Consider the following 15,498-nt stretch of genomic DNA (forward strand, 5'->3'; position numbering starts at 1 on the left):
GTACATGAAAGGAAGGTGTGGGGAGCTGGGGTCGGCCTCTTCTCACAGGTAACTAGCGGTAGGACTAGAGGGAATGGCCTCAAGTTGTGCCGGGGAGGTTCAGGTTGGACATGAGGAGACATTTCCTCTCAGAAAGAGCAGTCAGGCACTGGGACAGGTTGCCCAGGGAGGTGGTGGGGTCACTGGCCCTGGGGGTGTTCAAGGCGAGGTTGGACCTGGTGCTTGGGGACGTGGTTCAGCGGTGACACTGGTGTCAGGGTGACGGCTGGCCCAGCTGATCTCGGGGGGCTTTTCCAACCCTAGCGATTCTCCGCGGGGCAAGGGGGTGGCCAAGAGGTGTGCTGGCGGCTCCGCCACCGCTGGCCCTCCGCCTTCCCCTCCCCTTCCCCTCCCGGTCCCGCCTCGCTCCCCGCCCCGGCTGAGGGGCGGCTGCCGCTGCTGCCGCTGCTGCCGCTGCCGCTGCCGGCGGCGGCTCCGGCCAAAATGTCCGAGCGCGGCGGCTTCTACCGGCAGGAGCTCAACAAGACGGTGTGGGAGGTGCCGCAGCGCTACCAGAACCTCACCCCGGTGGGCTCCGGCGCCTACGGCTCCGTGTGGTAGGTGCGGGCCGGCGGGAGAGGAGCCGGCAGCCGGCAGGTGCTGCCCGGGGGGGCCCCGCTCCGCCCGCCCGGCGCCGGGCACACAATGCCGGGCCTGGCCGCCGACCTGCGAGCAGCCGAGAGGGGCTCGGGGCGGCTCGCCCGCGGTGGGGAGCGGGGCTGGGAGCCGGGGAGAGGGGGGGGGGTCCCCGGTGGCAGCGGGGAGCGGCGGCGGGCGCTCTCCCTTCAGCACGTCGCCCGCCCGCCCTGCGTCCCTCACGGCAGCGCGGGGCCGCCGGCCCTGCCTCGCCGTAACCCGGGCAACCGGGCAGCCCCTCAGCTTTCCGCAGGGAAAAGTTGGGGGCCCCCCTGGCGGCCCGCTGGGCTGGGGGGGAGCTGCCCCAGCAGCTGCAAATGTTGCACAGTCATGGTGCCCCCCGTGGGATCCCGGCACTTGTCCCCTCACCCGGCCGCGGTGCCCGCTTGTAGGGTTCGGGGGCGGGCTGTAGGGCTGCCTGTTGCCGGCCCCCTCAGCCCCGCTGCTCGCCCCACACGCCCTACATCTGCACGTGTGTCCCGGAGCTCCGCTCTTCCTGGCAAACGAGGCGATGGCAGCAGCACTGAACAAAGAATCGGGACGAGTTTTCCCCTCAGGAACAAGCGGGGTGGCTCATCCCCGCTTGGGGACCCCCCTCAGGCGAGGCGGGCTGCAGACCGCTGGGAGACAGAGGGGTTTTGCTGGGGAGCTGCAAATTAGGACAGAAGGAGGCCCCAAGGACTTTGGAGTCTTATTGTTGCATAAGGGTTTATCACATCTCCTTATCATACAGCCGTTTCCGTTTTTTACTGAATTCCTATAGCGAGTTTGCAGTCTGGGGAGCTCCCGGCGCAGATCAGGCTCCCGCTTTCATGGGTGATGCACGCTTTGCTTGTAAAAGCTTTGAATCAATGTTTGGAAATAAAAGTAAAGTTTAAGGAGTTTCTGTAAAAGAAACTTTTATAAGCAAAGTGGAAGTATGTAAAAACAATCTATAGTGGGCCTTTAAGCAAACGTACTGTACAAAAAAGGTTTCTTTAGAACTTAACTGTTTGCCGTTGACTAAACTTGTGAGTAGTCTCACTCACTTTTTCCTCTTCACAGCCAGATACCAGAGAGCATTTGTGGAGTTTCTTGTTTACTGCTTCCTTCTCTAGCTCCGTGAAGTGCCTCAGTTACACGTAAAATAGGAATATGTATTTAAAAGCCCTCCGCCAACCAACATAAACACTCAGGACTAGTGAGGATTATCTTTTAATTCTTCTCTTCTTTATTATTCTAGTTCTGTGTTTGCACCAGGGAAATCTAGGCAAACACTGTGTAAATATTGATACCTCTCACTGTAGTTAAGGGTAGAGTCCTGTGTCTATCTGATTGTTGTGAATAGTTTCACAAGGACATAGTTTATTTAGAAGACAAATTCTTAGTTTTCTTTCTCTGTGATTTTACAAAGAAGGAGCTGGTTATATAGTATGAGAAAAAACTGCTGTCATATTCCAACGAAACCTGCATTTCTGATTATTTTTCCTGTTTATACTTCCCTAGTCTTAAGGGGAAGACCTACTCTGCTGAATTTTGTAATGAGATGTCAGGACTTTTGAGAAATTGTGAAGGAAATGAAAACATGTGGTGGTTCACTTGCAGCACAGCTGGCGTTTTGTTGTTGTTTTTGTGTTTTGTTTTGTTTTAAACACTGTTAGTGTTAATTTATTGTACCTCCTTCTTTGCTGTCTGTGAAGCAAATCCCAGTATTTTGTCAATGGAGAAGCCTAGAACTGGCATGTAAAATGAAGCCTGGAAGATGCTATAGGAAAGCTTTATTCTAAAATATATGTTTAGGAACTAAATAGAGTAATAAAATATTGCTCTACATTAATAGCCTTGTTAACATCGATGAACTATAAACCCAAACAGATCGTGAATGTGAGGAAAAGGTTCACGTCTCAGAAAAGCCATCTATTTTTAGTCTCTATTGAAATTGATTTTTTTCCCTCTATAGGCACATGCTTTACTCAGGAGACCCACGAGACACAATTGTTCCCTTGAGTAATATTCTATATTGCTTTTGTGAATAATTGTACTCCTATTCAGTAAAATGTCTAAAAACATGTTTAAGTCTTACAGAAACCACTGGAATTAAACAAATTCTTAAGTGCTTTGCTGACTAGAAGCCAAAGTCCTGAGCTCCAAACACTGGCTTTAAAACAGGAACAAAGTTGTTGTAACAAATCTTTTTTTTTTTTTTTTTTTTTTTTTTTTTTTTTTTTTTTTTTTACCTCAGGGAACCTCTTCTGTAGTCTTACCCTTTCCTTTTTTACAGTAAATTGTCAGCAACATCGGATACACTTGTGCAACTCAAGTGATACTTAGTAATAAGAAGTATAAGGCAAATATTTGCATTTACGCTAACTTCTGATTGCCCTTTTCTTTGTTTGCAGCTCAGAATCTATAGAAGAGTTTGTGTCAGGAGGCCACATTTTGGCCCAATTTATTGATGTTTCGTAAGTCTAATACAGTTTGCATTCAGATTGATTTTTACATACCTCTCCAAAAGTGAATTTGTTTCAAAATGCCAATGTTGATATCAAGCACAGTGCTTCCCAGTATGCTTTTCTTCTTTTTTATTTAGATGCAGATATGTATAAAATATCTGCCTTGGTACCAGGAGCTTTACTGCTTTTCTCACTTCTAAAGCCACATCATACAGAAAAGTCCTTCTTGGAAATCCTGGAAAGATCACAGCCATGCTGCTGAAGGGGGTTGCACTTCAGCATCCACGTGAACCAGCAAGAGAACTGTGAGCTCTTTCCCTCGAGTTCTGCACTCCTGCAGTACCCTTTGCATTATTCGTGTATCGTAGCTGGTGGATGTCTTCCCATTGGCTGCTCTCAGATCTAATTATGTTTTTAATTTAAGGGAAGAATTAAAGCCCTGTGAATGCATGGGATGTGTGTGGTCGTTTAATGACATTTAAAGTGACCAATGCAGTCTTCAACAGTACATTTTTGTCAATTTTTCTTTTTTCAGAAGTTGTTTGTATTTTGGCGTGTATCAAATCTACCTGCACAACTGTTTCTTTCGGAGTCATCTTCTTTTTGTGCTATCACTTTGTTTACCAGGTAGATTTATGTATATATATTTGAAAATGACTCTTCCTTGAACCCAGGCTGTTAAATTCTTAAAGTTTCCTTGCACAATGTCCACCCTCAGAGTTGGATTTCTCTCTCACTTAAATCAGAGATCTGGTTGACTTTTATAGACCATACCCTATCCCTGCTAATTGTGAGTTTTTAAAAGGTTTTTGGGTTTATGTGCAGCATTTAAGCTGATAGCCATTTAGATGGAAAACATTCAAACTTTCAGAAGGTAATTTTCATCTACAGTCATTTTGTTGCAGTTCTAGAGAAAAGAGGCGGAGGTCAAGCTGTATCTTAAACTCTTGTCTCTCGTGACTCCATCTTTTAAGTAATATTTCTGATTGTGTTCAAGTCTTATCGACTGCTCTGGTGGTACTGCTCATAAGCAAGATCCCCAGCCTGCAGCATCGTTGCCTCTCAGCTGTGTCTCCTTTCTGGATCCCATGTTCTCTGGCACCTGTCCACCTTTCCCTCTGGGACTTGGTGTTGCCACCTGTCTGAGAAACAAACAGCTCCTTCATCTCTTCTATTGTAAAGCTTTTTATTATACCCCAAATGATGTAACATGGATAGCTCTTTGCTTTGCTGTTGCGTTTTTTTAAAGCCTGTACGCTTCTTTTCATGCCAGCTTTTGTAAACTGTCTTCCAACCTACTTAATCCTACCTTTGCCTGGGAGGTACAGACAGCCTTCTGCAGCACGCTCTCTCTGATCTCTCCAACGGGTGATTTCCCATTAGCATATTGAAAGCTCTGTTTCCTGCCTTCCCTGGAAAGAAAAGACCTTGCAAGATTAACAGAAGTGAGTCAAGGACTTCTTCCCGAGCAGAAACTTATGTGCTGTTTCCTCAGAAGGTATCAGTTGTGCTTTCTCTGTGCTGATTTTTCCGTACCTCTTGCCTTTCCTCGGGCAGTCACTCTCCTTTACTTTTAAGCCTGTGCAATGCCTAGCACAAACTCAGGTTGCATAATACATTTTAAAAAGCAGCCTGCTAAGTCAGAGGGTAATGACACAGGCCTCAGTTCGGGAAGCGGGTAGGCAGAGCCTGCCCTAAGCCATTTGCACAGTGTAGCACTTACACGGGCCGGTCCCTTCATCCCGCTAACCGTAAGAGCGTGCTTAAGGGCCATTCAGTTTTTGTCCTAGCTTATCTTGTGTAAAAAATGGGAGGTGGCTTAGGCTTCTATTTTGCTTTGAGGAAGTGCGAGTGGAAAAATAAAAGCAGAAGACTTCAATCCTGAAGTTCAGCCCTTTCTTTCCCCCATCCACACAGTGCTGTGGTTTCTGGCTGGATTGTCACTCGTGATGTATGTAGGGCAGTAGCGTGCAAGACTGGGACGGGAGATTACCAAGGTTGTCCTTGATGCTGAGCCAACTGAGTAGTGTGTGAGTTTTTTAAAAACCTGATATAAATTGATATAAATTGTCTTTGACTAACAAAGCAAAAAATTCCCCCATCCAAGATTGCACTTGGTGACTTTCGTATGATAACATTTTTAAAGGGACCTTTTACTTCACCTTAGGGATACTAAGTGTAAGATTTCAACTCTAAGATCACCTTACTGGAATTACGATGTGTGTCACTGTAACATTCCAGGCTTGTTTAAATAGTACATGCTAAGATAAGCTTTTGGAGTGGTGATAACACACAGCTCCTGCATGTAAATACAGCTGGAAGACCGTGTAGATCTTTACAAGCTAAAGGCAGGATCCCAGGCACGTGTAGAGCCAGTTGACTTCAGTGGGCTCAATAAATAAGCGGGGAATAAATAAAAAGAGTGACATGGTCGATGTTACAGGTTAGGGGAAGGATCTTTGCAACATCATTGCTAGAATGAATGGATGAAGAGAAGTTAAGCAAAAAAAATGTTGCAGAGTATGAAAGACTGTCAGAGGAAGATGACGAAATAGCTGTTGGGAATGAAGACACTGTGGGGTTTGCAGCTACAAAACCAAGGGATGTCAAGAATTCAAGAAGTTTCATGAAAGAAAGGAAGAAGGGAAGGAAGGAAGGAAGGAAGGAAGGAAGGAAGGAAGGAAGGAAGGAAGGAAGGAAGGAAGGAAGAAAAAAGACAGGAGAGAGTTTCTGAGCATTGGCCGGGGAGGCAGCACTGGAGAGCCGGGTGAAGGTGGCTTTGCTGGAGCACCGGGATGGAGTGCAGCCCGCAGGGGACTCCTCCCATCCCGTTTTACTCTGCGTGTTTTCCAGTTGTTAAAACAGCGTAGCAACTGAGTTTGGAAAGGAAAGGGAAGAGGGGTGGTAATCACTGGAATCGAGGTTTGTGTTTAAAAAGTGTCTAAGAGTGCTTTTAGTGAAAGATATTGAATCAGAAAGGAAGTGTTTGTGGGGAAGGATAAGGAGGGCTGAGAATAACCGGGGCTGAGATCTGTTGGTAGGGCACCGTCACGAAGCCCACGGAGTACTTGGAGAGCAGATGAGAAACACCCATATGTGTGTGAGGAGTGTGGTGGAAGGAGCTGCAGGGAGGGTGAAAAAAACACAAGCTCAAGAAGTGGGGAAGATCACTTTGTGTTTTGCTGGTTTTAATTCGGGAGAAATTAGTGAGACCTTCTTGAGAGGGCGGGGAGGCATGAGGTGGAAAATTGATGAGGGCCACAAGACATGCCAGTTGTGGCAGAAAGCAAGAAATAGGGAATTACAGCCTTCTGTGTGGTCATAATAAAATAAAAAATTCTCTGTGGAGGGTCTCTCCCGTCTCTACTTCAGCATAACTTGTTGTAACGTGCACCTTCCTGGCCGCATGGTATAGCAGCAGCATGGCTTACTGCTTTCCCCTCCGGCCATCACAGCTGATGGTGGCTGCAGTTGCCCAGGGTGCACAAGCCCTTTCCAGATTCTCAGAGCCTGGTCGCTTCCACAAAGCTTCCCGAAGAGCTGTTTGCAGTTTCAGAGCCCTGAGCTAGTCGGTACCTAAAAGCCCGTGTCCTACTTCTGGGTATAGGCTCGGGGGAGGCAGGGCGCTGCAAAGCCCCTACGTGACCTGAGAACAAAGTGCTAACGTTTAATATTTTGGCCAGCGTAGGGAGAGAAAACAGGAAATGCGAAGGAGAAGTGGGGGAGGAATAGGAGAAAGAAGGACAAGAATGCAAATCAGATTTAGTCTGTTTAGATTTATGTAATATATTTGAAAGCATTAATGTTTCTCATATTAAACCTTATATCCACATTACCTGCTAACATCTCTAGCTGTAGGTTCTGAGCCCGTAATTTGTAACTACGTGGCAGCCTTCCCTAATGAAATGCCGAACAGAATACAGTCGTCATTAGCATTAATCTGGCTTTGTGGCAGTTGACTGATTTTCTTGCTTAAATACCGGCACTGGGCTTACAGGCTATCTAAAATACACGATTATTTTAGTATCCGTGAGTTGGCTACATGTGCTGAGGAGACTGACAGCTTCTGACCCCAACCTTTTGTATGTTTTTCTCTCAACGGTAATTTTATATGCATCACTCCCACTGCTATAAGCTCTACTGGCGATAACTTCACCTAGAAAAGTGTGACTGCTCTCCTCTAAAGTTATTTGAATATTTAAGTCACTGTGGAGACACAAGGGACAGACCAGACGATGCAAAAGAGCTCATGGATTCGGAGGCTGATACAGCATCATTATTACTGTGTTGTAACATTAAAAAAAGATTGGCAATGCCTGTAAACAAATGGAGAGCAATTATTTTTTAGTACCATTGCAATGCCTGCCTAAGAGTATGCACTTGTTTTTGTGTTGGTTAATGAACAATTGTGTCGCATCTATAATAGATATTTCCTGCTTTTATATTTAGATCTGGTGGTAAATTAATCTGAGATAATTGACAGTGATTGAACTAAAGCCAAAACAATTGATGGGAGTGCTCAGTGCAGTGTGTTAGAATAATATCCAAGTGATAGGATAGAATTTTACAATGCAATAACCTGACACCATCAAGGAAGGTTTTCTTCTCTAATGGGAGATCAGCGCGCTGTTTCAGAGGTGCCCATTACTCATCCTCCCACCCTTTGTCTTGTTACTGTCTCCTTTTTCTCTGTGGGTTCCTTCCGATGCACATACGTGTTGTGATTTGTGTGGTTTCGTTAACAAATATAAACTCTGTACCACAAGTCTGGCTCTTGGGGGTGGAAATCACCAGTTTGAAGTTGTGTGAAGTAACAAAATCTTTATAAAGAAGAAACGAACACACCAGTTACTGGATTTACTTTGCTGCTTAGCTTAAGTGTACTGTGTGGCCTTGTTCTGCTGTTCTCTTGCTGCACTGCCAGTAGCTGTTACGGTACATTTTCTGGTGCTGGGTAGATGCTGTGTGTACTTTTTTTAAGACTACTGACAGGTTGGCAGGGACCTCTGGATGTCCCCTGATCCAACCCCCATTCAAGCAGGGCCACCCAGAGCAAGCTGCCCAGCACCACATCCAGGCGGCTTTTCATCCCTAAGGAGGAGCCTCCACCACCTCCCTGGGCAGCCTGTGCCAGTGCTCAGCCACCCACACAGCACAGAAATGCTGCCTGGTGGTCAGAGGGAGCCTCCTGTGTGCCAGTTTGTGCCCACTGCCTCTTGTCCTGTCCCTGGGCACCACTGAAAAGAGCCTGGCTCTGTCTCCATTGTATCTTCCATTCAGGTATTTATATATACCTGAGGAGATACTCCATACTATAATAATTGGTAGACCCATTAAAAAAAAAAAAAAAAAAAAAAAAAAGAGCTTTATTTAAAAAAACAGATGAGCAAGATCCTGGAGAAGACCCAGAAGACAAAGATCACAAAGTAAACCTTGCAAACAAAACCCAAAAGCCTTGTTATTCATGTGACGACTTTAATTAAGTGACATTTGTGTGAGCTGTAAAAAGAGCTGTCATTCACTGCAGTTGTGAGGAACTGGGCAATAGAAAATGTCCAGGACGGGATTCCTGTGTGTGTCCCTTTCCTAATTTACTTCCCAATGCACAGTGCAGTAAGGACTGTCTGTGGTAGTGCTTATGTGCTCTGCATGCTGACCTCTCTTCTGTTCCTTCCCCCCAGAGCTTGCTCACATACACCCTTCTGCTGCTGTTACCCATTTTTTTTTAGGAAATCAGGATGTTACTAGGGGACATTTGGCCACAAGGAGGTTCATGTCTCCTGTGATGAAAGGAGTCGAAGAGTTTGTGAAAGGGAGCTTAGGTCTGTGGATAAGAGCTCAAGGTTGTGGCTGTACCAAATATGTGGCAGATATTCTGTATACTTCCATTTCATTTTCTGGATGTTACCTTCTTTCTTACCAAAATCAAAGCTCTGCTCATGCGAATCTGTGTTTTGAGCATGAATTGCATTCCATTTTCTTTTGTTTTTTCCCCTTATACTTACATGCAATGGGGAGTCTTCACTTACTGGAGGAGTGTGGCCCCTGGATTGACCAGTGAAGGAAAGAAACTCCTGTGTTGTGCTGCAGTGAAAGAAGTAAAATAGCCTCAAACATATGTATCCTAGACCTAGTAGCATCATCACATGGAACAAATTTAAGGATCCACTCGTGCATAGTATTCCCTCCAAGTTTTGTGTAGGGTGTCCAGCCAGTTGTCAAACTTTTGGTGCTGTAGGGATAACAACAGCCTGCTGAGCTGGGACACTGAATTGTATAAAATAAATTGGAAATAGTCTCTGCCTTTTTTTCCACTTAATCCAAAAATAATCTCTTAGCATAAGAATCTCTTAGAATAATTATTTGTATAGATACAGTGCTTCCACAAACATAAAATCACTCTCTGCAGACTACCAAAACCATATATTTGTCTGGGGTGATATGGGGTATTATGGACAATCAACTGTTAGAAGCTGGGAGCTCCCTGCAGGGGCACCATCCTGGCACTACACGTGATCAGCTTGGGTCATGCCTTCGTCTTACATCAGCTAGACCTGAGCTCACTCCCGGAATGAAGAGAACTTACTGGACCAAACACTTCATTCAAGCTGAGCCTTTTCCAGGTGTCTTGTGTAGTATCGTGCCCAGCTAATGAGCCCTCCCAGAGCCCCAAAATTAGTAAGGTCAGGGACAGGACCTGCTGATCCCATGAGCAGTCTTTCCTGCATCGCCTACTGGAGTTTACGAAGTGGGACATGAGTTGGCTGCATGCATGGCTCGATAGGTTGGGCTCCCACAAGCAGCCCTCCAGCTGCTGAGAGAAATCTGATCTAAAGGCTAAATAGCTGTAGCTGAATAGTGTGCTCCTAATCCTAAAGCCCTGGAGGATGTGACCGGGCTGCACACGAGTGGTTTGTCCAGTATTACCGGTCCACAACCACAGGGGATAAACTGACCATGGACACCGAGGAAATGACTGTATGTACAGTCAATATTTATAAACAGCAACTACTAAAACCCATGCCCAAAGTCATGAGGTTAGCACGAAACCTGGGCATTTTGCCTTCTGAGTTTCTGGGCTGCGTAAGCTTTGTTTGTTCAAACTTTTCTCTGAAAGCCTACGAACAGGAGAAATGTGCATATAAATAGAGATTCTTCTTTCATCTAGTGGGACGTCAACAGAAGTGTTAGACGCAGGAGCTGACAACGCTGGAAAGGTATCTCTAATTTAGGCACTGATTGAAAATTACATCAAGCAAAAGTCTCCAATCTGTCAAAACGATGCCGTCCCTGCAGGGAGAACATCGGCTCGTTTATATCCTTGATCTTGGAAAGGACAGGCAGCAAAAATGCCTGGCGTAACTGCCTGGGGTTCTGGGTCAAGAGCAATCATGTCTAAAAGGGCTATTGCTAAGATTGATACAAAACTGTTCCTGGTAAAATAAAATATAGTTCGAATTGTGTTTCTTTTTGTGTTGCGATAGGAATTCTGTCTAACGTGGTGTTCCCACATACTGCTGAGGCATGAGGGCGTGCTGCTCTGTGGTAGTGGTAGAAATACCGACAATATGCAATTAAAAACTCACTTTCACTGTTTTCTACGAATGAAGTGTCGAGGCGATATCCCTTTTCAAGTATCAAAGTTTATCTCCGTGGTATTATGCTGTCCAGCTACATGAGATAATGTAACCATCAGCGGCCGGACACCCAAGGATAAGTAACCTGAGAGAAACTCGGGTAGCAGCAGGTGAACCGCTGGGAGGACGCTTTGTGGCCAGGTGGAAGCGTTTGTTACACAGCTGGCTTGCCAAAGGAGCTCCCAAGGACCCACAACAGTAGAAAATGCCTTGCAAAAGGAAAAGGAGCTGTGAGTTTCTGGCAGTTGTTGGGGAGATGCTGCAAAGGCCAAGCCTGACAGGGAAGTGCCCTCAGTTTGAAGGCAGAGATGGGAAGAATGTAAGTGCCGTGCATTGTAAGGTGAGGGTCTCCAACTCTTTTTTTTTTTTTTTTTTTTTTTTTAATAACAGTATGCCTTTGGCTTGTTTGAAGGAGCTGTTTGGGCTCGTTTTCATCAGCAGCTGGCCGCAGGCCCCAAAGGAAGGGTTTCTGGTGGCACCAGGCAGAGCTGGGCCCTCAGAGCTGCCATGGCCGGAGCCAGAGGCCTGCTGTCCGGGGAGCCGGTCTGGCAGCCAAATACTCTGAGGAAAATGTCTCGGGAAGGGTCACAGTTAGTCCTGCTGCCTAACAACTCACACAGGGGACCATGAGGGACTCAGGAGACAGCTCAGATCACAGCTGTGATGGTCGAATGGGGAGAGGGAGAGACCGAGTCCAAACTCAGAGATGGGAAGAAATGAAGGCAGCAGCCTGCTGCCTCTGAGCAGAGGTCGCAGACACTAGTCGCCCTTGGATCTGAGAAATAAAAGAGTCCTAACAAAGCAAAATCTATTGTTTTGAATGCTTCAGAGTTAATAACTTGAATTTTGATGATGGTAAATGAGGAAAAAGCTTGAAGGCATTAGCTCTGATTATCACTCGCCACAGTTCCTTGCCTGTGAGGGAACACGTTTAAACCAAGACCGCTCCTGGCCTGTTCAGCTGCGGTTCATCATTTCCCATTGGAGGTCAAATTCAAGTTTCTGTTTGCTTTTGTGTTTTTGTTGTTGATGTTGTGGGTGTTTTTGTTGCTGTTGGTCCTCATGTGTTTCCATCCTGGGTCTAAAAAGCTGCTGTCATAAGAATTACTGAAAGTGGAAAATAGTTTATACCATCTGAAAGCTTTGCAGCCTTGAGTCATACGGAGGGTAAAAAGCAATCTGTCTTAAAGATCAGCAGTTTTTAAAATGCTGAAACCCACGTTTGACCTTAGAATTGGGAGGAAAGGGATGTTTATCATGATAATGGGATTTAAAGCCTAATTCCTCCTAGCCTTGTATAACGTACACAGTATTTCACAAACCGGTACAACAGTGAGTGGGAAGGCTTGTGAACTGCCAGAATAGTTGAGATGTTAAGCACAGATTGCTGTTTTGGGCAATTTTATTTATTTATCTGTATAAACATTTCCTTTTTACTGGAAGAAGTTAGAATAGATCTAGCAAGCATGTATTTCTGAGGCTGTGGTGCTCTCCATTGGCTTTGTTGACCAGGATTACACTCATGGCAATTTTGTCTCATCTTTGTTACACTAACAGTGAAGCATTGGCTTCCCTTTTATTTCTTCAAATTGATTTTTGCAACCTTCACGTTGTGTTTGTGGCCACTCATGTGTTATTTATCATGTCTTTATTGTCAGTTCTTCTTGCACCATCCATTCCTTGAGCTCCTCCACAGATTTGAGTAACACAGTGTCCTCATATCCTGAATAACTGTGTCCCTACCCTTCTGTCAGAACAAGTGTCTTATGTCCCTTCCACCTCTCCTCAGAGTGATACGGGTCTTCTCCTACTTCCTATGCTTTCTTTCTTCTGCTCAGGGAAAGCCCTTCCTGAGGTGCTCTGCAAAGCCACAACCCTCTACACCTTTAAAACTTCCCTGAAGATCCACTTCTGAGATGCTTGCAAGAAACTAGCTAAGTAATCTGCTTATCTATTTCATTTATCTCGTGAGTGACTCACTCCTTCCATGGTGCCTGCAAGAAACTTGTTGATTAAATCTACTTCCTCTTACTCTGTTTTTATTGAATAAAACACTGCTGGATTGTGCTCTGCATTGGCCTTCTGAGAGATTCAGTGAAGTCTAAGATAGCTGGATCATGATCATCTTTTTGATGTCACTGTTCTTGCTACCCATGTGTTGTTTGTATCTGGTTTTGCTTCTCGTTAGAAACACTGCCTTGTCCTCTAGCTGACTGGAAATGAAGAGTTTCTGCTGCACTTGGCTCTTCATGACTTTCTGGTGGACCAAATACGTGTAGGAGTCCACCACCTTGGAGCTGATTGTAGGCTTGGTGCAATAGTTTGGGAGCCACTCTAGGCAAGACAGATCTTTTTGTCTCTAACAGGTGATCTTACTGCAATTCTCAGGAGTGTTTTAAACACTGACCATGAGGAGCTACTAGCATCTAGTGTGCCTATTGACCATTGTCATCCTGTACTGTGCATTTTTTCATGTTATTTAATTTTCAGTGTTTTGTAACTCAAAAATGTTCTGGAAGATGAATATGCGAGGGTTCTGTGCTTGCTAATGCTGTTGCTAGCAATTGCAGATAGCGTTGTCTACAGTTTAAACAGAATTTCTAGGCATTAGAATTGAACAAAATTTTAATTTAATGAATAACAATTTAAAGCAATTCTTTCTGTAATATGAGAAAGCAGCAAACTGAAGAGAAAATAGCAAACTGAATATTTTTGTAATCATACAGTTTAGTGTCATGAAGTAAAATATAAAGGGATCGTTTCTATTCCTGTGCTACATTGCAGACTGTATTTATCTGTGCCGTGTTGTATTTGTCATGTCTTGTAATGCACAAAAACCACCAGTGGGTTTCCCTTTCCCGCAAATGCTTATGTCTGTATTTAGTGTCCTCTTCCGTGGGACATCTCCATATGTATGAAGTTAAGCAAGTGCTTTATGTCAGCAGGATCTGTGGGCTGCAGTTCAAGGCATGTACCTGTTGTTCATTTGTTACTGGCATTTCCCGAGGAAACGTGATGGGAACTGTCTTTGAATGCTCATGGTTACTGCTGACTAGCTTCCCCCAGTTGCAGTCCATGAGCAGAAGGTAAAAGAGGGCAAAGGAAGGAGCAGGAATCCCCTGCAGAGTTTAAATTTCTCCAGAGAACTACAGTGAACTAATGGAGAGCTTTGAAATAGAACATGCCTTCAACATAGACTTTTTTTTTCTTGTAGTTCAGCTTATGATACCAAAACAAGACAGAAGGTGGCAGTAAAAAAGCTTTCAAGACCTTTCCAATCACTTATTCATGCAAGGAGGACCTACCGAGAGCTTAGGTTGCTGAAGCACATGAAGCATGAGAACGTAAGTGAAGAGTGAGTGCTTTTCCTTCTGATTTTTATGACACAAGTTTGTAATATAGGCTGAATTTCAATTAGGTACAGTCTTGTTAGGAAATATATACAGCTCTCTTTCTGGCTACCCAGAATACCTGGACCTAGCTATCTCATCTGTAGCAAAGTCACTGACTGTAAAGTAGAGGCTTTCAGTAAAAAGCTGCCTTTTTATTATAAAATGATCCAGTTTGATCTTGAATATCCAGCTAACAAAATCTGAAACAAGTGGTCCTACTCTTCTGTAACTGAAGTAATAGAGTGTTCTGCTCACTGCTGTTGGATGCTAATGAAACATGAGTCCAGGAAAAGAAGAATACCTCAAACATGCTTTTGCTGAATTTGGATTCTACTGAGAAATTAAGACAGATACTCTCATTGAAATTAGGGACAGTGTAATAGCTAGATGAAAGATAGTGGAACATCAAGCCCCAAACAATTCAGAACTTAGGCCTAAGTTTATGAGACAGTTTATTTCAATGAGAGTATCCACTTGCTTAAAAGTAACTTGATGAATGGAGGCCTGAATAAAATGCAGTGGATAGAAAAGTATCATGCAAAAGAGATGCTAAAATGTTAATTAACAACAGAACAAGATAACCTGTGAAATTGTGCATAATATTAAGTATAGTGAGTATACAAACCAACTTTTTTGTAGTGAGACATTACCTTTCCTGTCTTTATCTCTGACCATCTAAAGTCTTGTTCTACTTCTTGTAATTAATAGATTCTTTTAATTAGCCATGGAAATAGCTGCCTCTCTACCTGCACAAACCACCTGTTGTTTGCAAGATGAACATGTGTTGTGTATTTGTACGCTTCCTGTCAAAAATTCTAAGCACTGTCAGTACTAATTATATATCACTTTATGTATTTATAAAAATAAAATGTCAATTCTCTTGTCTTTCAGGTTATAGGATTGCTAGATGTTTTTACACCTGCAACATCAATAGAAAATTTTAATGAAGTGTAAGTAAAATTTTAAAATAATTCTGACTAGTTAGTAACTAGGTACCTCTCTAGTTTTAAAAAGGAAGAACATACTTTTCCAATAGACTTGAAGCCAAAGTTGGCTTTGTGTGAAGAACTTTAATTGTGAATCTTTTCACATTTTTTCCCTAAAAGGAAAAGCAGGAGAGCAGGCCTCATTTTCTTACTTTTTTAAATGATGACATTATAGCTGTCTCATAAATGGGTTGGTTTTGCATAAATAGCAGTAAACTTAGAACTTCTTCAGTTCAATTATCTGTTAGCTGTAGATTATTTTTTCAGTTACATGGGATTGTTCAGGAATGCAGGAAAGTATCCTGTTGGCTAACTAAAGCAAGGTAAATTTAGGCTAGATTCCTGACTAACCTAGGGCTGGTTGTATTTCGGTGTT

The 15,498-nt window shown here is 44.1% G+C and overlaps 1 protein-coding gene across 2 annotated transcripts in view; it reads left to right on the top strand.

Moving 5' to 3' along the window:
* Positions 1–405: 405 nt before the first annotated feature.
* Positions 406–15,498, top strand: part of MAPK11 (mitogen-activated protein kinase 11) — a 31,173-nt gene continuing 16,080 nt past the window's right edge. Inside the window, exons 1-3 of one of the 2 annotated variants that reach the window (XM_084507099.1) lie at positions 406–596; positions 13,959–14,088; positions 15,028–15,086. In XM_084507099.1, the coding sequence (XP_084363225.1) occupies positions 484–596; positions 13,959–14,088; positions 15,028–15,086 (302 nt within the window). In that variant the 5' untranslated portion in view covers positions 406–483. Of the gene's footprint in view, positions 597–13,958; positions 14,093–15,027; positions 15,087–15,498 lie in introns of both variants that reach the window. The other variant, XM_084507100.1, reaches the window with a different exon arrangement.

Source organism: Aythya ferina, assembly GCF_964211825.1.
Source record: "Aythya ferina genome assembly, chromosome: 1".
In the NCBI taxonomy this organism is placed as follows: domain Eukaryota; kingdom Metazoa; phylum Chordata; class Aves; order Anseriformes; family Anatidae; genus Aythya; species Aythya ferina.